The 27511-nt window shown below is 44.3% G+C and overlaps 1 protein-coding gene across 2 annotated transcripts in view; it reads right to left on the reverse strand.

Moving 5' to 3' along the window:
* PRKCD (protein kinase C delta) overlaps positions 1-27511 on the reverse strand; it is a 232912-nt gene that overhangs the window by 45984 nt on the left and 159417 nt on the right. For both annotated transcript variants that reach the window (XM_030205956.1, XM_030205955.1), the window contains exons 6-7: positions 6730-6889; positions 1750-1781 (exon numbers count right to left, since the gene is read on the reverse strand). In XM_030205956.1, coding sequence (XP_030061816.1) covers positions 1750-1781; positions 6730-6889 — 192 coding nt within the window. The remainder of the gene's footprint in view (positions 1-1749; positions 1782-6729; positions 6890-27511) is intronic.

The following is a 27511-nucleotide window of genomic DNA, read 5'->3' on the forward strand; positions in this document are numbered from 1 at the left end:
GTAGGAAAAGCCATGGGATGAGATTAATGAACCAAGGGAAGAAGTGTAGATAGAAAAGAGGAGGGGACCAAGAACAGAACCCTGGGGTACGCCGACAGGCAGAGGGATAGAAGTAGAAGAGGATCCACCAGAGTGAACACTAAAGGTGCGGAGGGAGAGGTAGGAAGAGAACCAGGAAAGGACAGAGCCCTGGAATCCAAGTGAGGACAGGGTATCGAGAAGTATGCTGTGATCGACAGTGTCAAAAGCAGCGGAAAGATCAAGAAGAATGAGGATGGAATATTGACCTCTGGATTTAGCCAGTAATAGGTCATTGGAGACTTTAGTAAGCGCAGTTTCGGTTGAGTGGAGAGGGCGAAAACCAGATTGTAATGGGTCAAGAATAGCATGTGAGGAGAGAAAATCAAGGCAGCGGCGGTGAACAGCACGCTCAAGTAATTTGGAGAGAAAAGGAAGGAGGGAGATGGGTCGGTAATTAGAGGGACAAGTAGGGTCAAGTGAAGGCTTCTTAAGGAGAGGTGTGACCACAGCATGTTTAAAGGCAGCAGGGACAGTCGCAGTGGAAAGTGAGAGGTTGAGAATGTGACAGATAAAAGGAATAAGAGTAGGAGAGATGGCATTAAGAAGGTGGGTGGGAATGGGATCAGAGGAACAGGTGGTACATTTTGAGGAAGAAAGGAGAAGTGTAGTTTCCTCAATAGTAACTTCAGGAAAGGAGGAAAGGGAATGAGGGGAAGGAGAGCGAGGGGAACGGACTAGTGGAGGGAGAGCTGGTGAGGTAGAGAAAGCAAGGTTTATCTTTTGAACCTTGTTGTGAAAGAATTCAGCAAGGGTCTGAGGAGATAGTGAAGGGGGAGTTGGGGGAGGGGGCACCTTGAGGAGAGAGTTCAATGTGGTGAAGAGAAGTCGAGGATTAGAGCCAAGAGAGTTGGTCAGTTGGATATAATAATCCTGTTTGGCACGTAAAAGAGCAGATTGGAAGGAGGTCAGCATGAACTTAAAGTGTAAGAAATCAGCAAGGGCCCGAGATTTCCGCCAGAGGCGTTCGGCGGAGCGGGTACAGGAACGTAGGTAGCGGATATTAGAAGTCAGCCAAGGTTGGGGTTTTGTACGCCTTACAGGGCGGGTCATCAAAGGTGCAAGAGTGTCTAAGGCAGAGGATAGAGTATTGTTGTAAGAAGAAACAGCCTCGTTGACAGACGTGGATGGTGCCACAGTAGAGAGGAGGTTTGAAACATGGGAGGATAGAGATGAAGGGTCAATGTCGTGAAGATTCCTAGATAAATTAGATAGGATAGGACGGGACTGGGAGGGAGGAGATTTAAGTGTGAAAGTTATAAGATGGTGATTAGAGAGGGGAAGATCGGAGGCAAGGAAACTAGAGGGTGAACAGTTGGAGGAGAAGATGAGATCTAGACAGTGACCATTTTGATGAGTGGGGGAGGTGGAGCATAGTTGGAGATTATAGTACTAATTTGCTCATTTGCATTCTGTTTTCGTTAGCTGCTACTGTGACAGGAAAATGGCTTGGAGAACCCTTTTGGGCATGTCCCGGTTTACTACTTGCGCGTTAAACTGGCTAGAACAGTTTAAAAACCATGTTGCTGGCTCGTTAAGTTTAGTGCATCTGGCCCTCAGTCCCTGGTGTGTATTCTCATTCCTAGCCCCCTGCTTATAGAAACCAAACACACTCAACATCAAAGGAAAACCTGGATTTAGTTATTGAGACAAAGGCAGTAAAGTACTCACGCCTACACTTGTATCCCTGTTTGTTGAGACCCCTATAAACAAAAACATAATAATCAGATTAGGAGAGCAGTTAGAGAAGAGCACATGTTTTTATCACTTTTACAAGAAACTGCTTAAGAGTCCTTTGATGCTAAATGAGTCTGTGGGGCAGTGTATAGCACCAGCTCCTTCCACAACAGTCCAAAATCAGACAGAAGGAGTTCAGGGATTAACCCACAGTCAGATGACTTTCCGGGAACTATTTTCCAGTGGCCTGTAAGTGGGGAAAGTCTCTGCAAAACTTGGAACAGACAGTTCACAGCACTGCTGTTTAAAAGTAAAGATGAATTCTGAGGAAGGCGTTTTGGAAATATCGCAGCAGTAGAATGTTATGTGAAGAGGTTCAATTACTGATCGCTGAGGTTTGACATAGGGCTGAGAACGAGCATTCACTGCCAAACTTAAGTACAAGCTGTCTCCGTGTACCCAAACAATCAGATTCAGATAACTTTACTGGCATGACTATTTTACACCTGTGGCCAAAGTATGGGTTAAAATAAAAAGGGAACGATTAAAAAAAATAGAAACAGTAAAATAAAATTATAACATAATTTAAAATAAAATGACATTGTAATTGTACATTAAGGGCCCAATATTCAGACGGCAATGATCAGAGTTTTACTGGCATTATGCCTGGAAATGTAATGCCGGGTAGCGTCTGGGTTCTGGCACTGAATTTCTGGTTTCCAGAGCTGGTGAAAACACAATCGGTTAAGTGAAACATTCAGCGCCTAACAGGCTACAGTGAACCACAAATATAGGACTGACTTTTATGTGGTCCTATTTATACAGTTACCTTTGCCGGTTAAGTTCTTAACCGGGCAAGTGCCGACTCCCCCCCCCCCCCCCCCCCCCCCCCGAGAATGCCCCCAAAGTAGCCAGTTTTGCATTGGGCGCTAACTGGAGAGACCTGGATAAAGAAGTGTGGTTGTCATTTTAGTCCAGTTTAAAGGTAATAAACAGAAATAAAGCAAAACATGTTGCCCTTTTATATATTCTCATATTGTCATCTTTTGCTCATACTGAAGAAGGTTCTGCCTTCAAAGGCTTGTCAAAAAAGATATTAAATTAGTTCAATAAAAAAGGAGGGGTAGCCTAATGGTTAGAGCAGTGGCTTGAGAGCGTAGAGAACTGGGTTCCCACTGCAGCTCCTTGCGACTATTAACCCTCCATTGCCCCAGGTACAAAATAAGTAACTGTATAGAACTGTATAAAACGTAACCCCCTAGAGGTTTTTGCTGTTTTCTCAGCAACTGCTTGGAATTTCAACATGAAATTCTACAGCTTTATTTGTTGTTACTATCTATCTTTATGTGCTGAGTAGAATGACATTATCTTTAAATATAGCAAAGTTACAGACTTTATAGCATGACCACCCACAATTTTCACGCATTCAAAAATGTTTGCACTGTAAAAACTACCATTTGAAATAAAAAAAAGGGGGGAACCAGCTAAGGGCCCTGTTTACTAAGCCGCGTTATAGGAGCGTTAGCATCTTTAATGCACGTTAAACATGTACGTGCATTAACTGTATAGGCACCTACAATATCCCTATAGGCGTCTGCATGGTTAATGCGCGCGCTAATTGTAGGTGAGTAAAAAACGCTAACACACCTTAGTAAACAGAGCCCTTACTGTTAATGTCACAGTGACACAGACTTTTCTAAACAATCTGAATAATTTGTATTTGATAATATGAAAATTTACGGATATTTAATAGCATTTTGAATCAGAATGGTAATTATGGGCAAGGTGTCGGTAGCGCTCTTTTTTTTTTCGTGAAGATTTTTCGGTGCCATATACAGAATTTAGTCATTTATGTGACATAGAAGGCCACTCTGGTTCTCAAACGTAGTAGCCAAAATTAGCCTTCATACATTATAAGACTACTCAGAAAGAAGAAGACAGGCAAGAATACCTGGATAAGCCAAGAGAAACTGGAAAAGCTGTCGGGAAAGCGAAGAGGTAAATGGAAGAAAAGATGGCTAATATGGTAAAATTGGAGGAAAAGATGTTTTTCAGATATGTGCCATAATAGCATTGTGAGGCTCAAAGCAGAAGGGGGAGGAATATGTGGAAGCTGATAAGGATAAAGCTGAACTGCTTAACGACTATTTCTGTTCCATGTACACGGATGAAAGGTCGGGGTTTGGACCGCAGAAAACAAACACAAAAGGGAATGGATGTATGGTAGACCAAGACTCGTTCTCAGAGGACTGTGTTCATAAGGAGCTAGCTAAACTAAAAGTAGACAAAGCGATGGGGCCTGATGGGATACATGTGAGGGTGCGCAAGGAACTCGGAGAAGTTCTGGCGGCTCCGCTAAGTGACCTCTCAATGCTTCGAGTCCGGAGTGGTCCCAGAGGACTGGAGAAGGGCGGATGTGGTCCCTTTGCACAAGAGTAGACGTAAGGAGGAGGTTGGGAATTACAGACATATCAGTCTGACCTTGGTGGTGAGTAAACTAATGGAAACGCTTCTATTGTAAGCTCTGTTGAACAGGGACTCTCTCCATGTTCAAGTGTACAGCGCTGTGTACGTCTAGTAGCGCTTTAGAAATGATAAGTAGTAGTAGTAAAGCGGAGGATCATGAGGTTTCTTGAACTGAATGGAATGCAGGACCCAAGGCAGCATGGCTTCACTAGAGGCAGGTCGTGTCAGACAAATCTGATTGATTTCTTCGACTGGGTGACCAAACAGTTGGACGTGGGACAGGCACTAGATGTGGTGTACTTAAGATTTCAGCAAAGCCTTTGACAAGGTTCTGCAAAGGCGACTTATAAATAAACTGAGTACCCTTGGTATGGGATCTAGAATAACTGACTGAATTAAAAATTGGTTAAACGGAATGAGACTGAGGGTGGTGGTAAATGGAGCTTGCTCTGGAGATAGGGATGTTATCAGTGGAGTGCCATCAGGGATTGGTCCCAGGACTGGTTCTTTTTAACATCTTTGTGAGTGATATTACCAGGGCTTTTTTTGAGGGGGTACTTGGGGGTACTAAGTACCGGCACCTTTTCCATTGTCTGCTAAAATTGATCCATGGTCCACAAGTTTTAATGAAAGAGCTCAGGCTCTACACAACGATTCTGCCTGGTCATAGATTCTGTGACTGATTGCAGTGGGCCTGGCTATTGTAGGGTGGGTCCCTCAGTAATCACACCACCCCTGAAGAGTGGCCCGGCATTTGAGTACTGGCACCTTTTTTGCTAGAAAAAATGCACTGGATATTACAGAAGGGCTGTCTGGTAAGGTTTGTCTCTTTGTGGATGATACCAAACTCTGCAACAGGGTGGACACCTCAGAGTGTGTGGATGACATGAGGAAAGACCTAGAGAAGCTTGAGGAATGGTCCAATATTTGGCAACTAAGATTTAATGCTAAAAAATGCAGGGTCATGCACTTGGGTCACAAGAATCCGAGGGAACCATACAATTTAGGGGGTGAAGTGCTTCTGTGTACAAACGAAGAGCTGGACCTGGGGGCGATTGTGTTTGATGACCTTAAAGTTTCCAAATGGTAGAAAAAGCGATGGTCATAGCCAGAAGGGTGCTTGGGTGCATAAGGAGAGGTATGACCAGCAGGAACAAAGAGGTGATAGTGCCCTTGTATAAGTCTCTGGTGAGGCCCCATTTAGAGTAGTGTGTGCAATTCTGGAGACCGCACCTATGGAAAGATATAAACAGGATTGAGTCGGTCCAGAGGGCAGCTACAAAATTGGTAAGCGGTCTTGGACATAAAACATATAGAAACAGGCTTATGAACCTCAACCTGTATACGCTGGAAAAGAGGAGAGAGAGAGGGGATATGATAGAGACATTTAAATATCTGAAGGGCATTAATGTACAGGAAGTGAGCCTTTTTCAAATGAAGGAAAACTCTGGAATGAGAGGGAATACGATGAAGTTAAGAGGCAATAGGCTTAGGAGGAATCTAAGAAAGTATTAGTTCTTGGAAAGGGTGGTGGAAACGTGGAGTGGCCTCTCGGTGGAGGTCGTAGAGACGAGGACTGTGTCAGAATTTAAGAAAGCGTAGGACAAGCACGTGGGATCCCTTAGGAAAAGGAAGAGTTAAGTTGTTACGGAGGATGGGCAGACTGGATGGGCCATTCGGCCTTTATCTGTCATCATGTTTCTATGCAGTGTTCGCATGCACAGACCCAAACTCAGGCTCCAATTTTTCAATGGGGGTGCTGAACTGAAAAGAACCCTTACTCGTCTGCCCTGATGGCACTTTACATTAGTCTCACTGTAAAATTGATGTCTACCCAACTTGGCACCTTAAGGAGGTGGATCTGATGGATCACCACTGTTCAGGTGACAAAGAGAGCAACCCTGTGGAAGGGATGCCCCTTTTCACTGTGGGGAAGAGAAGAACTCCCAGCCTCTACATCCTAGGGGCACAGAAGAGGTAATCCCAGCCCTGTGATTGTCATCAGTAAACAAATGGTTCAGCAGTGTCTGAGCTGTAATGCTGACGGTTCAGGAGGATCTCAACTCTAGCATTGCTATGTGGGAGACCTGGGCTTAATTCCCAAAGTCTGGCTTCCAGGAAGTGGAGGCAGCACACTCACAGACCCTGGGTGGGTGGGGGGGGGGGGGGGGGGGGGGGAGAAAAAAAATCAGCTATCAATAATAGTGACACCCAATGGTCATTAGACAGAGTGCAGGTTTACTGGGATCTAGACAGAGCTGTGGTCCCTTGGCCACAGTCAATGGATGGTCATGGTCATATTGAGGTCAAGAAAGTCATAATGTGGGGAAAACTCTGGGTAGTTGTGTCCACTGGGGGCATATCTGATTGACCAGGAAGCCCAAAGAAAGTGGAGGAAGCTTAGTTTTGTTCTTTGTTTTATAAGTGTAAGTAAGTGTGCTGAGGTCAACAAACAGGAATACTTCAAACAACCTCCCCCTCCCCAACTAATGTCAGTTTGTTTCTTACCAGACAAATTCTTTACAGACAGAACAGAAGGTGGGTTGTGGGAAGAAAATAGCAATGAATTCATGGTTTTTGATATGATGGATTTTGGCTTGCTTGAAAGCTCCTCTCCTCCTGTTGATGGTCACCAACCCCTCATCTTCCTTTATGGACTGCTTGCAATCTACATAAGATGAAAAACAAAAGGAAGAGAAACTTTGTGAGCACACAGACAGCTGCTGAGCCTATTATAAGAAATGGCAGACGCTTAATTGCCTAAGCATTAGACAAATGCTTCTGTTGACAAACTACTGGTGGCATTCATCTAAGTGCCACGATTTCTGCTGGTAACATAAGTGGACTACAATCAGGTGGGCCTAGGTGGGCAGGAGCCCAGTCACTTTAGGCTCAGTAGCAGGGCACATTACTGGTGTAGCTGGCAGGGACCCCAAAGCCCTGCCAGCTGAAGACATTTTCCAAAGAACCCTTGGACCTTGTGAACGCTGTGGCCATCAATGGCTGTGTACCCTCAGTTCATATATGATAACTGAGCATATGCAGGGTGCTGGCAGTGGCAGCTGAGAGGGTGGTTGCCAAATGCCATAGTGTTCAGAAGGCCTGGGAGTTCCATGGAGAACATTTTCAGTTGCTGGGGCTTGGGACCCAGTGGTGTTTTTACAACAATAATCTTTTCTTCTGTGGAACCTTTTGACTTCTTGGTATTCTATTGGAAGAGTCATCATACACCCTACTCTGCTGTAACAATTGTTTTGTTCCTCCACTTCGGTGGCTTTTCCCTTTCCGTAGCTGAGGTAAACCAGGAGTTTATGCCTTGCTCTTTCCCTTTGTGTCCCCCTCGGCTTCCCCTCTCTAACTTGGTTGCCCTGCTTATGGATCTCTCATGTTCTTTTCTTTCTCTGTCCTATCTGATTTTTAGCGCTCTTTTCATTTCTGATACTTTTAGTCTGTAAACTGCTTTGTTGTACCTATTGTGAAAGGCAGTATTGTAAATCCCAATAAAGATGTACTGGTGGAATTATAATTAAGTCCCCAAACATTAGCTTCCCACATAGATTTGAGAAAGTTCACTTTCGATGCTGGAGCATCCTTGCTTGAAGCAGCCCCGGTTACACAGTGCAAAACACAGCTCTTGGATTCCAGTAACTCTTTTCTGCCCAAGGTGGCACTAAAATAAAGTGCACATCTGAAAAAACGAGGCATTCTGCCACACCAAATTAAACACGGCATAGATGCGAGTTATTGCAGAGCTATGAATTCATAAAACATTGACAGAGTAGCTCTCCTAGGTAGCCTTCCATAGTGAAAAAGCAGAAACAAGGGACTGGCAGTGTAAACAGGGAAACAGTGAAAATATGATGTTATTTAAGGAGGGTTGATGAGTACTTTCCACTAGTACTATATTACAATCCTGAGCTGTGAAGTCACAGATCACGCTAGTTTGGATTACTGCAATGAATAATGTAATAGAAAGCAGGGATAGGCAACTCCAGTCCTTGAGTACCACATGTAGGCTGGGTTTTCAGGATATCCATGATGAATATGCAAGAGAGAGATTTGCATACGATGGAGGTAGTGCATGCAAATTTATCTGATGGATATCCTGAAAACCTGACCTACCTATAGCACTTAAGGTCTGGAGTTGCCTATCCCTGGCACACTAGCCAGTCAGTTACCATCATGAATATGCATGAGATAGATTTGCATTAGAGCTGTACCGAATAGCATAATTACACTAATGAAAAATATTATTCGGCTGAATATGAATACAAATAATGGGCATTGAGCTTTAACATAAATAATAAAAGAAGCAATGTGAAATCAGAGACCAAGTGTTTATTTCACTAAGATTTGGCACAGCAGAGTCCCAGAATATTTGTATTTGAATTTAAATCACTATTCGGCCGGATACAAATGTAGTCGGGGCGCTATTCAGGGCTAAATCGAATCAAATACGAATATTTGGTACATCCCTAATTTGAATACAATGGATATTCAATTTAGCTCATGCATATTCATGGAAGTAATCCTGACAACTTAACTGGCTTGGTGTGCCTCCAAGAGAGGGTTGAGAAACAGTGCTCTACAGCTAAATGTTTCTCACTTTCACCCAGGGGCGTAGCCAGACCTCAAGGTGTGAGGGGGCCAGAGCTCAAGGTGGGGGGGGGGCAAATTTTGATTGGCATCCCGTCTCTGCTGTCCCACTGCCCCTGTCCTCTCTCCACCACCACGCCACCCCCTTCTGCTGCCCACTGCAACATCTTGGTGCGTGCCTGACGTGAGGGGAAGAGAGAGAGCAGGGCAGGCAATGCGGCAGCGCCGCCGCAGACCAGCACTAGACAAAGTCATCAGCTGGCGGGGGTTGGGGACCCCTGCCAGCCAACCAGGTGCCCAGAGCAAATTTTTTTTTTTTTGGGGGGGGGGGGGGCAGGCTCCCCATGGCCCCACCTAGCTATGCCATTGCTTTCACCTATATAGACAGATTAGAGAATGACACAGGGATGGGGACCTGCAATAACTGCGGGGATGGGGATGAGAACACAGCTTGCGGGCACGGGGCAGGGACAGATCCCATGAGGATGGGGCAGGGATGGGGAAGATCCCACAGGGACGGGGACAAACTTTGTCCCTGTGTCATTTTCTACTTTGAAATATGTTAATGATGACATCTTATTCATCCACAGATTTAAAAAATCATAACAGTGCTTCATAGGGCATATTTCACCCCTCTAGGGCATACAGAACGGGTTGTATTTTGTACCCCTGGACATTTTAACAGGGTGGATTACGACTCCTTGGGGTATTGTTGGGGTTGGAAAAGTAGAGGGTGGTGTTAAGAAGGGTTATTACAGCTGCTCGCTGTTATTACTGTTTTCTATTAGTAATTTATACATAGCAATTGCACAGCAAATTGTTCCTTTTCATACTCTAATAAAAAGATTTAAATATAAAATCATAATTGTTCAAGGCTTCTGCAGGTAAGGCCAGAGCTCATGGGGACGGGGTGGGGACAGAACCTGCGGGGATGGGGTGGGGACAAACTTTGTCCCCGTGCCATTCTCTATGACAGATCTCTTCAGTACAGTCTCCTATGGTTATACACTGCAAGAAAATTCATTTTAGACAAACAACTGCATGAAATTAACAGAGGACTAAATAGCTAGTCTCTCAATGAAGTCCTGAATCTTGGGGGGGGGGGGGGGGGGGGTCCCTTTAAAGCCCTGCATTCTTGCTGGTGGAAGGAGATGCCAGCAAAGTTTAGTATCTTCCAGCCACCCGACATGCTAACCTCTCTATACTAATAATAATGAATATTAAGAGGGAAGGGCAGTCATCAGGGGCCCAGGATACAGCGAGTTCATACATGGTCAGATTATTAGAGGAAGGAGCTATCACTAAATGATCTGAAAGAGTAAGAGAGAAGACCATGGCCTGGGAAGTGCCTGGGGCACAAAGTATTGTTAATATGTGGTACTGTAAATTATGAAGAGGAGCTTAATGTCAGCACTGTAAATGGAGTGGCATCTTTATGTGCCACTAGGTGGTATGTATGTTAGGGATTTCTAATGAATAAAGCCGATAGAGCCCTGTCCCCATGAATCCAGGATGAACAGAAAGCAGAGCTGCCAAGGGGTCCCGATTTTTGAGAGGGAGATTTTAGTACATGCCCCAGCCATGCCCACTCTGCCTTGGCTCCACCTACTCTGCCTTGACCCCACCCACTCTGCTTCATGTCATCTTTTTCTTTTAGTGTAGGCATAGAAAAAAAAAGATTTTAAATGCTCCCAGGTTTCAATCCAATTCATGTTTAATGTGGGATATAAATGTTGAACACCTGGTTCTCATAACATGATATCTGTTTTAGAGGCCCTTTACCTTGAGAAAAAGAAAATCTCTGCACAAATATAACAGTCCTAGGGTGTCCCTATAACCAGCCCCTCCAAATGACACACTGAGTACAATTTCTAACAAATTACTACTGTACCTATGAAAAGTTATTCCTTTATTACGCTTCTATATCTACATATCTATCTATCTATCTATCTAGAGAGAGAAAACATGTGAGCTACTTTTTAAGAATAGCTATACCCCAAAGTGTACAGTCTTGGCAAAAAGTCAGCCAGGAGCCTCCCCTAAGAAAAACTACAGAAATCAGTTTGCAGCGATTTAGAGTGCAGTCCGTAGAATCCAGTATGTGGTGGTTTGATATATGAGCCTGTTAGCAAAGGATGCAATAAGCAACATTGCATGTGTGAAATTAATTTGTAGGAACAGCAATAAATGTGTACAAACCAAGGATGTACAAAACAGTTTAAAATTCTGTGTCCTGAATAATTATGGGGGACATAAAGGTGGAATGGCATTAGATTATGTATTTTATTTTGTTACAAATTTATATCCCGCTCCATCCACAGTCATGGGCGGGTTACAAGAAAACATACAATTCAATCAGAATGTCAGTGTGTGATGGAAAGTTATCCAAGAGAGAGAGAGAGAGAGAGAGATTAGTGGTATTATTTCTCGTTCGTTATTTAGAAGTATGTTTACTAAGGCGCTTTAGCGTTTTTAATGTGCCTTTAAAGTTAAGGCTCGTTAAACGCTAACGCACCTATACATTCCTATGGGCACATCAGCGTTTAATGCACGTCCACCATTTACACGCATTAAAAACTCTAATGCGCCTATAGCGCACCTTAGTAAACCTAGGTCTTAATGTTCAAACGTGATCTTAGAATTTCCTATGGTTTACAATACAACATATAAATTTACAAACTGAACAAGAAAACATACAAAACAAAACACCCAAAAAACAACCAATCAATTAAAATACAGACCAAATAACACTTGAAAATCATATCTATTCAGCATATATACCTCTGCAAAAAGAGGTGTCTTTCTATTGTGGCACTCAAGGCAAGGCAATGGTAGCAATAGACAGCTCGATACATATCCAGTGGTATAAATAGTCAAGAAAGGGCAAATATAGAATGAGATGAAATGCTACAGAACTCAAACATCACTTAATCTATCTAAAGTATAAAGACCTTCGCTAAAAATCGAAAGCCAAAATCAGAACAAAACATCAGCCAATATACACAGAACATAAACCCAGCCATAAATGCACACAATCTAGAAAATCTAAATAGATGACTTCTATAATATAATGCTAACATTGTATTATATCTCAGGTATTTGAATTTCAGTGTTGTTAAATATATATATTTTTGATAGTTTCAGTTTACTGTTTTCAACTTTAACTCATTTATTGTATTTATGTTTATTCTTGGTTATTTTACTATTGTTATGCTGTTAACAAAATTGTAAGTTTTATGTTAAGCTGTACCTGCTGTACACCGCCTTGGGTGAATCTCTTCATAAAAGATGTTAATAAATCTCAGTAAATAAAAAAAGAATATTTAGAAAACAAATTGCTATCATTCTTTAAAATCTGATGTTTTATCATTATCATGTTACCCAAAATCTTTCTGTTATTACTAAATGTATACTTTCTCATGCATCCTCACTATTCATGATGTACTTTAAGCCACATTGAGCCTGCAAAGAGGTGGGAAAATGTGGGATACAAATGCAACAAATAAATAAAAATGATGTGCAGGGAAGGCCAACTCTTGTGGGCACAGAAATAAATAGAGGAATCCCTAAAGATGAATAAATACAGTGTCAAACACATATTAGAAAACTAATCTCAGTATTTGTTCATGCATCTGTGTCTTTCACATACAACATATTCATAAGCATGTTTCTGTCGGCCACAGAGGAAAACCTACGTCCTCCTTTTCCTTCTCCCTTGATAACTTACTTTTTTTTTTCAGCTCCTCTTCCCTTCCCATCCTGTTCTCCAGGACCCAGAAACGGATTATTCAGTGCAAAGAAACTTTCCATCAGAATATGACTAACAACAGAGCTAAGAGGGAAGGGAATCCAGGGGAAGGAGTACATGAAAATCCAGCAGAAAAGAAAGCAAAGGAGGGAACTGTACAACAAAAGATCTTTTGAGAGTCTGAACTAGGAAGCAGGTCTGGTCTCTGCCCTGGTGGTGTCCAGAGAGGGACAGTGAATTTGCATGGTCCTAAAGTCAGCTCTGCTAATAACTAAAGAATAAGGTAGTAAGTCATATTTGCATGACATACAAGCCAGAGTTACATTACAGATAGCATTTGACAAATACCCTTAAGCCAAAGGTCAGAGGTTAAGAGCAATTATGTTGCGATAGAGATAATGATGGAGAAGGCCTGAAGACATCTGGAATGGAGACATTTGTAATCTCAAAATCTTCTGCACCTTATTACCACTGGATAATTTTCAGATTGATCCAATTAAAGTTATCACAACCTGAGAGGAATCCAGTATTCAACAGGGTCCACAGGGCCAAAACGTCAGAGAAAGGAAAAGGGAAGAGGAAATGGAACTTGATATACTGCCTTTCTGTGGTTTTTGCAACTACATTTAAAGCAGTTTACATAGTAATATAATCAGGTACTTATTTGTACCTGGGGCAATGGAGGGTTAAGTGACTTGCCCAGAGTCACAAGGAGCTACAGTGGGAATCAAACCCAGTTCCCCAGGATCAAAGTCCACTGCACTAACCACTAGACCTACTCCTCCACTCCTGTACCCTAGAAAACAAATCACGCAGAGAGCCACAGGAAAGCGGAGTACTTTTACCAAGCTGCGGGAAAAAGGGCCTTGCGCTAGTGGCGGGGGGCATTTTTCCCATGTACCAGGGCCCTTTTTGGTGCAGCGGGTAAAAAAAAAAAAAGCCCCCAGACGCACATGACCATGGCCGTGCAGTGAGAAGCCCTTACCGCCACCCAATGAGGTGGTGCTGAGGGTTCCCGCACTAACCCGGTGGTAATTGGGCGGCACACGGTGATGCCCAATTACCGTCGGGTTATCGATGAGGTTTTCTTTTCTCCCCAGAAATGGCACACGCTTGGGGGTGGGACTACTGCTGGCAGCTGCGTTGGACCGGTGGTAGTCCTGGAAGAGGCCGCGCTGTAAAAGTGCCCCAGAAAGAGGGAACACGGGACCAGTTTAGAGGCAAGCTCAGCGAGTCTGTAAGAAGACAATGGAGCTGAGTAACTTGTCTTGGGAAGGTGTAAGGAGGAGGCTGGTGAACAGATGAAGCTAATACAGAAAATACTGTATACACTCGACTATAAGTCATTTATTAATTTGATATACCTCCTCTTTCAAGCATGAGTTGAGGCGGTTTACATACAATTGTACAGGTACTTGTACTGTTCCCGATGAGTTCACAATCTAAGTAGTAGTACTTGGGGCAATGGCGGGCTAAGTGCCTTGCCCAGGGTCACATGGAGGGGCATAATCGAAAGGGGCGCCCAAGCTTTCCTGAGGACGTCCTCGCAGAGCGTCCATCTTTCGTTTCGATAATACGGTTGGGGATGTCCAAATCGCAAAATTTAGGTCGACCTTAGAGATGCTCATCCCTGATTTTCGGCGATAATGGAAACCGAGGACGCCCATCTCAGAAAAGACCAAATCCAAGCCATTTGGTCGTGGGAGGAGCCAGCATTCGTAGTGCACTGGTTCCCCTCACATGCCAGGACACCAACCGGGCACCCTAGGGGGCACTGCAGAGGACTTCACAAATTGCTCCCAGGTGCATAGCTCCCTCACCTTGTGTGCTGAGCCCCCCAAAGCCCACTCCTCACAACTGTACACCACTACCATAGCCCTTACAGGTGAAGGGGGGCACCTACATGTGGGTACAGTGGGTTTCTGGTGTGTTTTGGAGGGCTCACATTTACCACCACAAGTGTAACAGGTAGGGGGGGGGGATGGGCCTGGGTCTGCCTGCCTGAAGTGTACTGCACCCACTAAAACTGCTCCAGGGACCTGCATAGTACTGTCATGGAGCTGGGTATGATATTTGAGGCTGGCGTAGAGGCTGGAAAAAATATTAAAAAAAAATTTTTTTTTGAGGGTGGGAGGGGGTTAGTGACCATTGGGGGAGTAGGGGGATGTCATCCCCGATTCCCTCCAGTGGTCATCTGGTCAGTTCGGGCACCTTTTTGTGGCCAAGTAAAGTCGTCCAAGTGTTCGTCAGGGACGCCCTTCTTTTTTCCATTATCGATCGAGGATGCCCATGTGTTGAGCACGCCCCAGTCCCGCCTTTGCTACACCTCTGACACGCCCCCCCGTGAACTTTAGTCATCCCTGCGACGGAAAGCAGTTGAGGACGCCCAAAATCGGCTTTTGATTATGCCGATCTGGGCGACCCTATGAGAAGGACGCCCATCTTACGATTTTTGTTAAAAGATGGGCACTCTTCTCTTTCGAAAATAAGCCTGATAGAACTGCAGAGGGAATTGAACCCGGTTTACAACGCAGGATCCCAAAACGTAGACAGGCTTTCATTCAGTGGCCTCCCCCAGGTCGAGCTTACTGATGGTTTATGGACTTTTCCTCTATGAACTTTTCCAAACATTTTTATCAATAGAAATCAAACAAAATAAAACATGGAAAAGAAAATAAGATGATACCTTTTTTATTGGACATAACTTAATACATTTCTTGATTAGCTTTCGAAGGTTGCCCTTCTTCGTCAGATCGGAAATAAGCAAATGTGCTAGCTGACAGTGTATATAAGTGAAAACATTCAAGCATTACTATGACAGTCTGACAGGGTGGGAGGATGGGGGTGGGTCGGAGGTATGCATGGGGACATCAAAGCATATCATTGATATTCTAACAGGATGGGTGTGGATAGGTGAGGGGTGGGGTGATCAACAGAGACATACAGTTTTATGGTTTATAATGGGCTAGGAACCCCTGTCAGACTGTCATAGTAATGCTTGAATGTTTTCACTTATATACACTGTCAGCTAGCACATTTGCTTATTTCCGATCTGATGAAGAAGGGCAACCTTCGAAAGCTAATCAAGAAATGTATTAAGTTATGTCCAATAAAAAAGGTATCATCTTATTTTATTTTCCATGTTTTATTTTGTTTGATTTCTATTGATAACCTTAAGAGTGGACTAACACGGCTACCACACTCCTCTACCAAACATTTTTAAAACTCAGCTATATCACTTGCTTTTAACCAAATAACTTTGGCATCCCATGGCCTAATAATTCATTGAGTGAAAAAATACAAAATACACAAGAAAATCCACAATAAAGTGAAACCATTCACATGTTCTTTGGTTGTAATGTAAATCTCAAAGTGCATCAGAAAGTCCACACGGGAGAGAAACCATTTGAATGCATAGAGTCTGATAAAAGCTTTGGTCAGAAGGTAAACCTCACAATGCAGAGAATACACACAGGAGTGAAACCATTTACATGTCCTGAGTGTTGTAAAAGCTTTGGTTGGAAAGAAAGCCTCACATGGAATCAGAGAATCCACACAGGGATTAAACCATTTACATGCACTGAGTAGGTAAAAGCTTCAGTTGCATTGGGACAGGTGATTAATGAGACCTCCTTTTCATCTATAGATCTGAATTCAAATCCCAAATCTAATGATAAATAATAGACACAAGGCTCAGATGTTATTAAAAAAATAGAAAGCTTGGCATCAGGTAGAGTAGTGGAAAAGTGACATCCCAGGAAAGCAATAGGGCATCCTTGGGGGCACTGCACTGGACTTTATAAAATGCTCCCAGGTACACATCTCACCATTGCTCCCTTACCTTATCTGCTGAGCCCCCCCAAAACCCACTACCCCCCAACTATACACCACTACCATAGCCCTTACAGGTGAAGGGAGCAGCAATATGTGGGTACAGTGGGTTTCTGGTGCGTTTTGGAGGGCTCACGGTTTCCTCCACAAGTGTAACAAGTAGGGGGAGGTACAAGGCTGGGTCCACCTGTCTGCAGTGCACTGCACCACTACTAGACTATTCCAGGGACCTGCATGCTATTCTAATTGACCTGAGTATAACATCTGAGGCTGACAAGTAATATTTTTAATCACATTTTTGGGGTGGGAGGGGGATAGTGACCACTAGGGGAGTAAGGGATTGGTGATCCCCGAGTCCCTCCAGTGGTCATCTGGTTATTTGAGGCACCTCTTGTGTGGAGTAGAGGAGTAGCCTAGTGGTTAGTGCAGCAGACTTTGATCTTGGGGAAGTGGGTTCAATTCCCACTGTAGCTATTTGCTATAAAAACAGGTCTACCTCAAAATGTGTAAGTTTTAGTCTTGGATGTCATTGTTTTGTTCCATTATTGCTGAAAGATGTCCATGTCTTAGGAACACCCAAGTCCCGCCTTGAACACGCCCCCTTGAGATTTGGACATCCTTCTGATGGACTTCAAAGAAAGAAGTCCAAAAAGAGGTTTCGATAATACTGATTTGGACGTTTCTGTGAGATAAACGTCCAAATGCTGACTTGTCACTTTTTGAACGTCTATCTCTTTTGAAAATGAGCCTGTTGGGCATCTAGGTGGCAGATGAAATTTCATGTGGATAAGTGCAAAGTGATGCACATGGGGAAGAATAACCCAATTATAGCTACACAATGCTAGGTTCCACATTAGTAACTATATTACTATGATGACACCTAAATCTTTTTGCTCAATGGTCATCATAGCTAATACACTGAAATCTTCTGCTCAGTGTGTGGTGGCATCCAAAAAAACAAACGGAATGTTAGGAATTATTAGGAAAGGAATAGAGAATAAACATAAAATAATGTCTCTGTATCACTCCATGGTGCAACCACACCTTGAATTTTGTGTGTAATTCTGGTCACTGCATCGCAAAGGTAAAGTGGAGTAAGAAAAGCATAGAGAAGGGTAACCAAAATGATAAAGGAGGTGGGGAGCGTCTTGTGTGAAGAAAGGCTAAATAGGTTGGGTCCCTCTAGCTTGCAGAAGAGATGTCTGAGGGGAGATACAGTATAGGTCTATAAAATCCTGAGTGGAGTGGAATGGATTAATGCAAATCACTTGTTTACTCTTTCAAAAAGTATAAAGAATAAGGGACCATGCCATGAAGTTACATAGTAGGACATTTAAAACAGATAGGAGAAAATATTGTTTTGCATTTGGATGTATTTGTTTGAAAATGGACCAAAAAATAAAACATCCAAATCACAAAACATTTTTCCAAACAGCATTTTCAAAAGGAAAAGCGACTTTTTTTTTTTTGTAGAAAATTACCTTTCCTGTTCGGATTTTGGACATTTTACAAAAAACATCCAAATTAAACTTAGATGTCATATCCAAAAATGCCCCTTGTGCATTTGACTTGCCCAAAGTCACAAGCAGAAGAAGTGGGAATTGAACCCATGTTGCCAGGATCAAAGCCCGCTGCACTAACCATTAAGCCTCTCCTCTGTTTTGGACACCTTACATTTGGACATCTTTTGTTCGAAAATGGACCAAAAAAAAAAGGGACGTCCAAATCACAAAACGTCCATAGTATTTTTGAACACAAAAGATAGACACCCATCTTTTTCGAAATGACATTCTTTCCTGTTCGGAATTTGGACGTCTTTGTAAAACATCCAAATTCCGATTTAGACGTTTCTTTCGAAAATGCCCCTCCAAGTCTCACAATATTGCAAGAATCTCCTACAATTTCTCAAAATCTGCCCGTAATTTAAAATCTTTGAATAATTTTGTGCCGTTTGCAAATTTGATCACTTCACCCATTCCCAGATCATTTAAAAAAATGTTACAAGGCCACCAGTCCAGGTACTGATCTCTGCAGTACTCCCCTAGTCACCTTCCTCCATTCAGAAAATTGACCATTTAACTACACTCTTATCTACCTTTTAATCAGTTCCCATTACTTTTTAATTTCCTGAAGATGCTTTCATGAGGTACCTTATGAAAGTTTATCTGGATTTTCAGAGAATCTATTTCAACTAGTACACCTTAAAAAAAATAAAACCCACAACATACCTTGAGTGGTCATTGCTGTAACAGTCCTGGGCTGGGGTCATGCATCAGGGCTGCTTCTGAAACCCTGCAATCATGCACTACAAAATCTGAACACCAGACTATACCCAATGACTAAGCCTCATCTCCTCCTTGAAGGCTGTGAATGCTGCCTCCGCAGCATCTCCCTGCTCTGTCTAGGGACATGACTTGGGGATAAAACCTGGATTCTTCCATATGGCAGTGCACAGTGCCACCTGAGCCCCCATGTCTGCTCACTCTTTTGGTCTTTATCTGCCATTGTTTACTAGGTTACTGCGTAATATACCTGACCTAAATCATTCCAGTTTTCAAGTATTCTGTCATTGTGCTGGGCACATCTGTATTATTAGTAGCCTTTAAAAAGCAAAGAGGGCAGATGTGTCCTGAACATGACGTATGGATGCCTTCACCAATCTTCATCAGTTCTAATATATCCTTTTGAAAAGGAGTGCAAACTATTCCACAACCATAAAATACTATTGAACTCCTATAAGTCTTTTTCCATGGCCAAGATTAGTGCTGGTCTCTCTCGTTTTCAGTTGTCATCCTCTTTTCATTTCTAAAGTAGTGCTGGCTTCTGGAAAGCCAGCTTGCATTCCTGATGCAGGGGATCCATGCCTTCCTCTGCTGAAACCCAAATCTGCATCCTGCATGCTTTAAAAGCTACATGCTGTACACGGGTTTCCCTTCACAGAGTGGTCCCTTTTCCTAGTGCTAGGACTATCTCCTCCAGCATCAAAGTGCACAGAGTTGGAGGGAAAAGTGATCCTTCTGTTCTCTTCATCTAAAGGATGGCTGAGGGTATGTTCCCATCCTTAGGGATGGTCACCTCTAGGCCACTAGTTTAAACTTCAGCCTGTCTGAAATGAGATGGTCATCTCAGTGCAGCTTTAGGGGCCACAGCAGAAGCTCCTATCTGATAAATGTATGAATTCTGCTGTACACTGTGTCGAGAGAGAGAGAGAGAGAGAGAGAGAGAGAGAGAGAGAGAGAGAGAGAGAGAGAGAGAGAGAGAGAGAGAGAGAGAGAGAGAGAGAGAGAGAGAATACAGTAAAAGATGAAAGGTTAAACAATGGATTTCAAATACACTAGCTAGGTTGTATTTGGATTTTCTTTTTTTTTTTTTGGGGGGGGGGGGGGGGGGGGGAGGGACAGTAAACGAGATAAAGATCCCAGGTTTTGCATTGTCTTACATCGCAGACTAATTGTCTGGATTAGACACTTACAAGCAGATGATCAAAAGCCCCGCGCTGTTCCAAACAGCGCTCTAAACTAGCGCTGAAACAGCGCGGGGCTTTACCGCACCAATGATCAGAGATAATTGCATGCAAATTTAAGCACGCAATTATCTCTGATCATGGGGTAGAAGTGCGGGAGAATTGTGCCTGAGCATGACCTGAGCATAATCCTCCTGCACTTGTTTGACAGGTCTGGGCTGTCAAAAGCCCAAACCTGTTAAACACAGGGGCTGGAGGTCCATGGGACCACCAGGCCCCAACTACCCCTGCCCCGAGCAACGGGGGCTGGAGGTCCGGTGGACCTCAGGTTCCCCTGACGATCCCCCCCCCAGGTTCAGGGAGGGCTGGAGATCTGGTGGGTCTCCAGCCTCCCCTAATTCCCCTCAACAAACAGTCCCTGGTGGCCTAGTGGGCAACCAACCAACCCCCCCCCCCCCCCCAGCAACAGGGGGGCTGGAGATCCGCTGTTCTCCCCGCCCCCAGGTTCAGGGAGGACTGGAGATCCAGTGGGTCTCCAGCTCCCGCTTGTCCCCCAGCAAAGGGTCCCTGGTGATCCAGTCCCCCCTACACCCCTACCTTGTGGGTTGGAGGAGGGAGGGTAGCCTGCCTCCCTCCTCTTCCTGCGACACCGCAAAATGGCAGCGCCCAGCCCTGCCCAGTGTATCCTGGGATGCGCTGGGCAGGGCTACACACCATATAAGGGAGTTTCACGCGCTTGAGGGCTCTGATCATGGGGCAGTAGGAAATGCTGGCGTTACTATGGCGCTAACAGCCTCTAGCGCCGGCGTTTGCTTCTGATCATTCCCTTGCCAATTACCTGGGACTCTCTCAATCAGGAGGAGAAATTTATCTCATCCTTTACACTCTCCCCTCCACCAACTGATCCAGCCCATCCCAATACCTCCCCCCTCCTTATCCACCTCCAGCAAACAGTTACTCTCACCTAGACTTTTTCAAACCATTGATTCATTAAAAAAATGAAATATCCCCTTCCCCCGAATCAGATGGCTCTGCTAGTGCCCTCCAGTATCCCTCTCAATCACAATATGACAGAACACTAGTTTATTCTATGCAAACATTCACAAGGTGAATATTTAAACGTACCATTTTCCCCCAGTCTCTCTGCCCTGAGAATCACATTTACTCACTAGTTCCCTGCTCAAATCCTCTCCCCCCCCACCCCCCTTCCCGAGTTGGTTCTTCCTAGCGGATGGGCCCAGGACTAGTCTTTAGCCAGTGACAAAGCATACAAGGCTCCTTTAGTACTGAGCAGCTTCTCCTGCACTGATTATCCTGCTTCAGACCCTGCCAGTGCTTTAGAATCCAAGTTAGTACCAAGGAGAGTCCTCCCACTGTAACCATTTCATACCTGTGGAGCCTTTAATCACTTCCAACACAGGAGCTGCTTAGGGAAAGAAGTTAGTGCATGAACAATAAACAAATAATAAACAACTCAGCCCAGTTAGGCACAGGTCACTAACCCCTTTTCTTGGAAGATGCGGTGTGCTCCATGCTCCCTTCCCAACGCTCGAAGCAGATCAGATGCTTCTGCCAGCTTGCGAGGCAGCCAGTGCACAGGACCAGCCCCCGGCAGAGAATAAACCAGCCCCTGCTCGCTTTGGGCTTTTGTTAGCCGATGAAGTCATGAAATACGTTTCAATAAACAAGAGCATCATCTGGAATCTGCACCCTATTCAGTCCAAAGCTTCTCTTTTAATTCAAGCCCCCCCCCCCCCCTTTCCCCAAAAGAGAGAAAAGCCGGTGGAGAAAGCTATGCCATGGCTAGAAAGATCTTGCAGGAGACTGGCACAGGTATAGCAGAGGCTGTGCAGTCAGTGCCACGCTTCTCTCTCACTTCCCAGGGACTGTCTCTTCATGTTCAAGTGTACAGTGCTAAATACGTCTAGCAGCGCAATAGAAATAAGTAGTAGTAGTAGTCTTTGGGATTCCAGAACCTTGATATTCTTTAGGATTCTGCACAGAATCTTGCTACTGTTTGGGATTCCGGAATCTTGCTACTGTTTGGGATTCCGGAATCTTGCTACTCTTTATCCTTATCCCTTATTTGTCCTGTTTGTCTGTCCTAATTAGATTGTAAGCTCTGTCGAGCAGGGACTGTCTCTTCATGTTCAAGTGTACAACGCTGCGTACGTCTAGTAGCGCTATAGAAATGATAAGCAGTAATAGTAGTTCCCAACTACACCTAGATCTTTTACACACCTGCTGCTCTTCTAGCCAGCCTAACCCATACGCTGTTGCCTCTGCACAATCCGCTAGGGTTCCAGGTCTGCTTTTCCACTGCACAGTTTCTTCTTTTCCTTGGCTGTCAATCTACAGTTCCCTGGGGGTCCCTCTTTTTCCTCTTAGAGCCTTACTTTTTACTGTGACTTACAAAAGCTGCCAGAAATAGCAGGTCTCGATTACTCGGTCCTTTGCAGAAGTGACTCCTGCTGCACTGTTAAAAAAACCTCCACATCGTGCCTGCTTTGATTCTGACTACAAAACAGTTTCTCACTTGCACTTAAAGCAATTGTTACTTTAGCTGCTTTGAATTTTGGCGAGATTAAACCATACCCATCCTGTGGAATATGAAATCACCACTAAACCATACTAATGTCAGGGGGGGGGGGGGGCACAATTCTTAATATTCCTACTAGCCAATATTTTTCTGTCCCAATAATGACTTGTACCATAAATACTGGACTTCTCTGTTAACAGTCTCCTACTTGAGATGCAATGAGGGGCATAATCGAACGGGGCGCCCAAGTTTTCCTGAGGACATCCTTGTAGGACGTCCCGGCGAAGGGGCGGGGAAACCTGTATTATCGAAACAAGATGGGCGGCCATCTTCTGTTTCGCTAATACAGTCGGGGACGCCCAAATCTCCACATTTAGGTCGACCTTAGAAATGGTCATCCCCGATTTTCGGCGATAATGGAACCCGAGGACACCCATCTCAGAAACGACCAAATCCAAGCCTTTTGGTTGTGGGAGGAACCAGCATTCGTAGTGCACTGGTCCCCCTGACATGCCAGGATACCAACTGAGCACCCTAGGGGGCACTGCAGTGGACTTCAGAAAAGGCTCCCAGGTGCATAGCTTCCTTACCTTGTGTGCTGAGCCCCCCAAAACCCACTCCCCACAACTGTACACCACTACCAAAGCCCTTAGGGATGAAGGGGGGCACCTAGATGTGGGTACAGTGGGTTTGTGGTGGGTTTTGGAGGGCTCACATTTACCACCATAAGTTTAACACGTAAGGGGGGGGGGTGTATGGGCCTGGGTCCGCCTGCCTGAAGTGCACTGCAGTACCCACTAAAACTGCTCCAGGGACCTGCATACTGCTTTCATGGAGCTGGGCATGATATTTGAGGCTGGCATGGAGGCTGGAAAAAATAATAATTTTTTTTTAGGGTGGGAAAGGGTTAGTGACCACTGGGGGAGTAAGGGGAAGTCATCTGGCCATTTAGGGCACATTTTTGTGGCTTGGTCGTAAAAAAAAAAGGACCAAGTAAAGTCATCCAAGTGTTCGTCAGGGATGCCCTTCTTTTTTCCATTATCGGCCGAGGACGCCCATGTGTTAAGCACGCCCCAGTCCCGCCTTCGCTATGCTTCCAACACGCCCCTGTGAATTTGGTCGTCCCCGTGACGGAAAGCAGTTGAGGACGCCCAAAATCGGCTTTCGATTATGCCGATCTGGGCAACCCTGGGAGAAGGATGCCCATCTCCCGATTTGTGTCGAAAGATGGGCGCCCTTCTCTTTCGAAAATGAGCCCAATAGTACACCAGTACATTACACAAATAAGTGGCAGAAATATGTATCACTCCAGACATAGCTCCAAAAAGCTGTGCTATTCAAAATAAACTCATAATAATTCTTAGAAATGTTTTTTTCATTTTTTTTCTTATATGGTGGGACCATCATATAACGGGCAGTGAGTCATGCCCAATCAATGCAGCAACTTCACTTTGTGCTGAACACAGCACACTCACTCACTGCTTTAATATATACACACCAAACAAAGAAAACTACTACCACATGCCTGTCCTTCATTTTACACGCATAGGTGCCAACATTTCAAAGGGATTTTTTTTGGGGGGGGCGGGGTGGGGGTACCAAAACACAATACAAATTGGGATGCTCAGCACCCACTACTCCCACAGAGCCCGCACCTAAGAAGTCTCACTGCTTAGAATTTGACACCTGGTCTCTGTTACCAGACTCAGGGCAGCTCCTTGCCACAACATTCATTTATTTATAAAATTAGTTATACTAATATGTCACAGGGTATCAAAGCGGTTTACAATATCCAGTATAAAAACGGAGAACAAACAATAAACAACATATAAACAAATGCATAGAACAACAATTACAACCAGGAGAAAAAAAAAACAATAAAAGCTGGGAACGAAAGGGCATCGACATAAAATTATAGAGAAAGCCTTTATAAACAAGGTTTTCAAGGAGGAGGAAAGGTTTGGTGCAGCCTCCTGTCCCATTGAGAGGGGAGAGCTGATAGAGGAAGGCAAGAAAGGAGGAGGGGGAGATGCGGGGGGGGGGGGGGGGGGGGGGGGAAAGCAAACACTGCCCCCCTTTCTTCTCACTTTGAACTCATTATTAAGGTGAATTAGGGTAAGGGGAGATACTGGTGGATTTGTGATGGGGACCCAAGCCTCTAAAAGTGGCTTGGGTGGAGGAGTGGCCTAGTGGTTAGGGTGGTGGACTTCGGTCCTGGGGAACTGAGGAACTGAGTTCGATTCCCACTTCAGGCACAGGCAGCTCCTTGTGACTCTGGGCAAATCACTTAACCCTCCATTGCCCCATGTAAGCCGCATTGAGCCTGCCATGAGTGGGAAAGCGCGGGGTACAAATGTAACAAAAAAAACCCCAGCAGTATTTCCCTGTTGGTACATTTGACTGAACTGTGTAGTTCCCTATACATGGATTCACTCTGAACCAAATATCCTTCTCATGAGTCTCATAGCTCCCCTGACATGTCTGAAAGGCTGGTGTGGATTGGATGCAAAACAAATGTTACTATGTAGTGTGACTGGACACATATGCAGACAATATGTGGATCACCCCATAATTCCCTTGTTATGATACTTATAGAGTCCCTCATGAACATAAGAGCATAAACTTTGCCATACTGGGACAGAACAAAGGTCCATCAAGCCTCATATCTTGTGTCCAACAGTGGCCAATCCAGGTTACAAGTACCTGGTAAGATCCCAAAATAGTAAAACAGATTTTATGCTGCTTACCCTAGAAATATGCCGTGGATTTGCCCAAGCCCATCTTAAGAATTGCTTATGGATTTTTCTTTTAGGAAATTATCCAAACCTTTTTTAAACCCTGCTAGACTAACTGCTTTTACCATATTCTCTGGCAATGAATTCCAGTTGGTGTGAATTAGCACTAACAACCAATAATTAGTGCTAATTGAAGTTAATTGGCACTAATTTGTATTTACATGTGCAACTGCACTTATTCTGCAGTGACCAGAATTGTACACAGTATTCAAGGAGCAGTTGAACCAAGGAGCGATACAAAGGTATCTTTTTTGTTTTCCATTCCTTTCCTAATAATTCTAGGATTCTATTTGCTTTCTTGACCACCGCTGCACACTGAGTAGGGAGTTTCAACGTATCTTGATACCTAGATCCTTTTCCTAGTGGCAACTCCTAATGTGGAACCTTGCATCATGTAGCTAAAATTTGGGTTCCTCCTTCCCACATGCAACATTTTGCTCACCAGAAACACTTCCGCATCAACACAAACATACCTAAATCTGCAGTACCCTAGCTGCAAAGGACTAAAATACAAAACAACTTACGCATCCAGTTTTTCCTACATCAGCACACAACTGTGGAACGCACTACCAAAAGCCGTGAAAACCACATACGACCACCTACACTTCAGAAAAACACTAAAAACTCACCTGTTTAAAAAGGCATACCCTTCCGAGCCAACTTAAATGCCTGATCTACATGACAAAACAACACTAAAGTTCGTAATGATCATCAAACAACTATACCGAAGTACGATTCCTTGATGTGGTCCTTCCACATGAACCTTTCTTACCACAATATAACCTTGTATTGGTTTACTCCGGAGGCTACATACACCTCTCCGGCACTATGTAAGCCACACTGAGCCTGCAAATAGGTGGGAAAATGTGGGGTACAAATGTAACAAATAAATAAATGTCCTCTTGCAAATTTTCACAATCCTCTTGCGATTTAACTACCATATTTTTCGGACTATAAGACGCACTTTTTCCCCCCCAAATTTGGGAGGAAAATGGGGGGGTGCGTCTTATAGTCCAAAGGTAGAGATTTGGCTGGCTGGCTGGCAGGCCGCACTCCCTCCCTACTAGTTTGGGATTGCCCTCCCCCAGGCCCTGTCACCACTTCTCCACTTACTTACGCGATCTTCCCTGGTGGTCTAGTGACGTCGGGGCAGGAAAGAGCCTCCTCTTTCCTGCCCAGCGCGCTGCTCTCCATCCTTCTGTATGCAGCCTGATGGTCTCGGCGAGATTCAAAATGGCCGCCGAGACTTCAATTCTCGGCGACCATTTTGAATCTCGCCGAGACCATCAGGCAGCAATGCATACAGGAGGATGGACAGCAGCGCGCTGGGCAGGAAAGAGGGGACTCTTTCCTGCCCCGACGTCACTAGACCACCAGGGAAGATCGCGTGAGTAAGGGGAGAGGTGGTGATAGGGCCGGGGAGAGGGGGGAGGAGGAGGTAACCCTGAGGGCGATCCCGAACTTGGAGGGAGGGATTCAGACAAGACGCACCGGAGCACCTAGGTTTTAGAGGAGGGAAAAAGCTAAATTTTTTTTTCCTATTTCCCTCCTCTAAAACCTAGGTGCGTCTTATGGTCCGGTGCGTCTTATAGTCCGAAAAATACGGTACTTTAAATAACAGTGTGTCATCTCACTAGTTATTCTCATCTCTAGATCATTTATAAATATGTTAAAAAGCAGCGGTCCCAGCACAGACTCCTGAGGAGCCTCACTATCTACCCTTCTCCATTGAGAACACTGACCATTTAACCCTATTGCTACACACATAAACGTGGACTTATGCTTAATGTACAGACTTTAGGCCTCTAACTTTAGGCAACCTAAAGAGAATACATCCTATACTTCTATTTTGAAATAATTTTTTTGAAAGAAAGGTGTAAATTCTTCAACCACATCTCTGTTTTCAGAAACAGTACCATTCTCTTGAGCAATTCTTGCTTTACATGTTTCAGCATGATACCTAAACTGGCTCTGCAGATAATCTGCTCTCCAGCTGTCTCTGCTGCAAACCTGCTTTATTCTTATCAATGTAATGGGATTCTGACCAGGATAAGAGCTTTGATGGATTTAGATTCACCAGGGTGTGGGAGAGCTTTAACTATCTCAAAATGGTTACCATCCCAGGACAAAAAGAAAAATCAGATCAGGGAAGGCCATGCTATAGGGCTAGAACGGACAGTCAGTTTAGATAAAACAAAATATTCCCTGCTGTGACTGCTGCTTTAAGGTGCTCCAGTTTGGTTAAAATTCAGGGAACAGTAGGAAGACCCTACCTTGAGTGATTAACTCAACATGCCTTAGCGCTGTGCCAGTGCACT

This window comes from Microcaecilia unicolor, chromosome 6 (assembly GCF_901765095.1).
Source record: "Microcaecilia unicolor chromosome 6, aMicUni1.1, whole genome shotgun sequence".
NCBI lineage: Eukaryota > Metazoa > Chordata > Amphibia > Gymnophiona > Siphonopidae > Microcaecilia > Microcaecilia unicolor.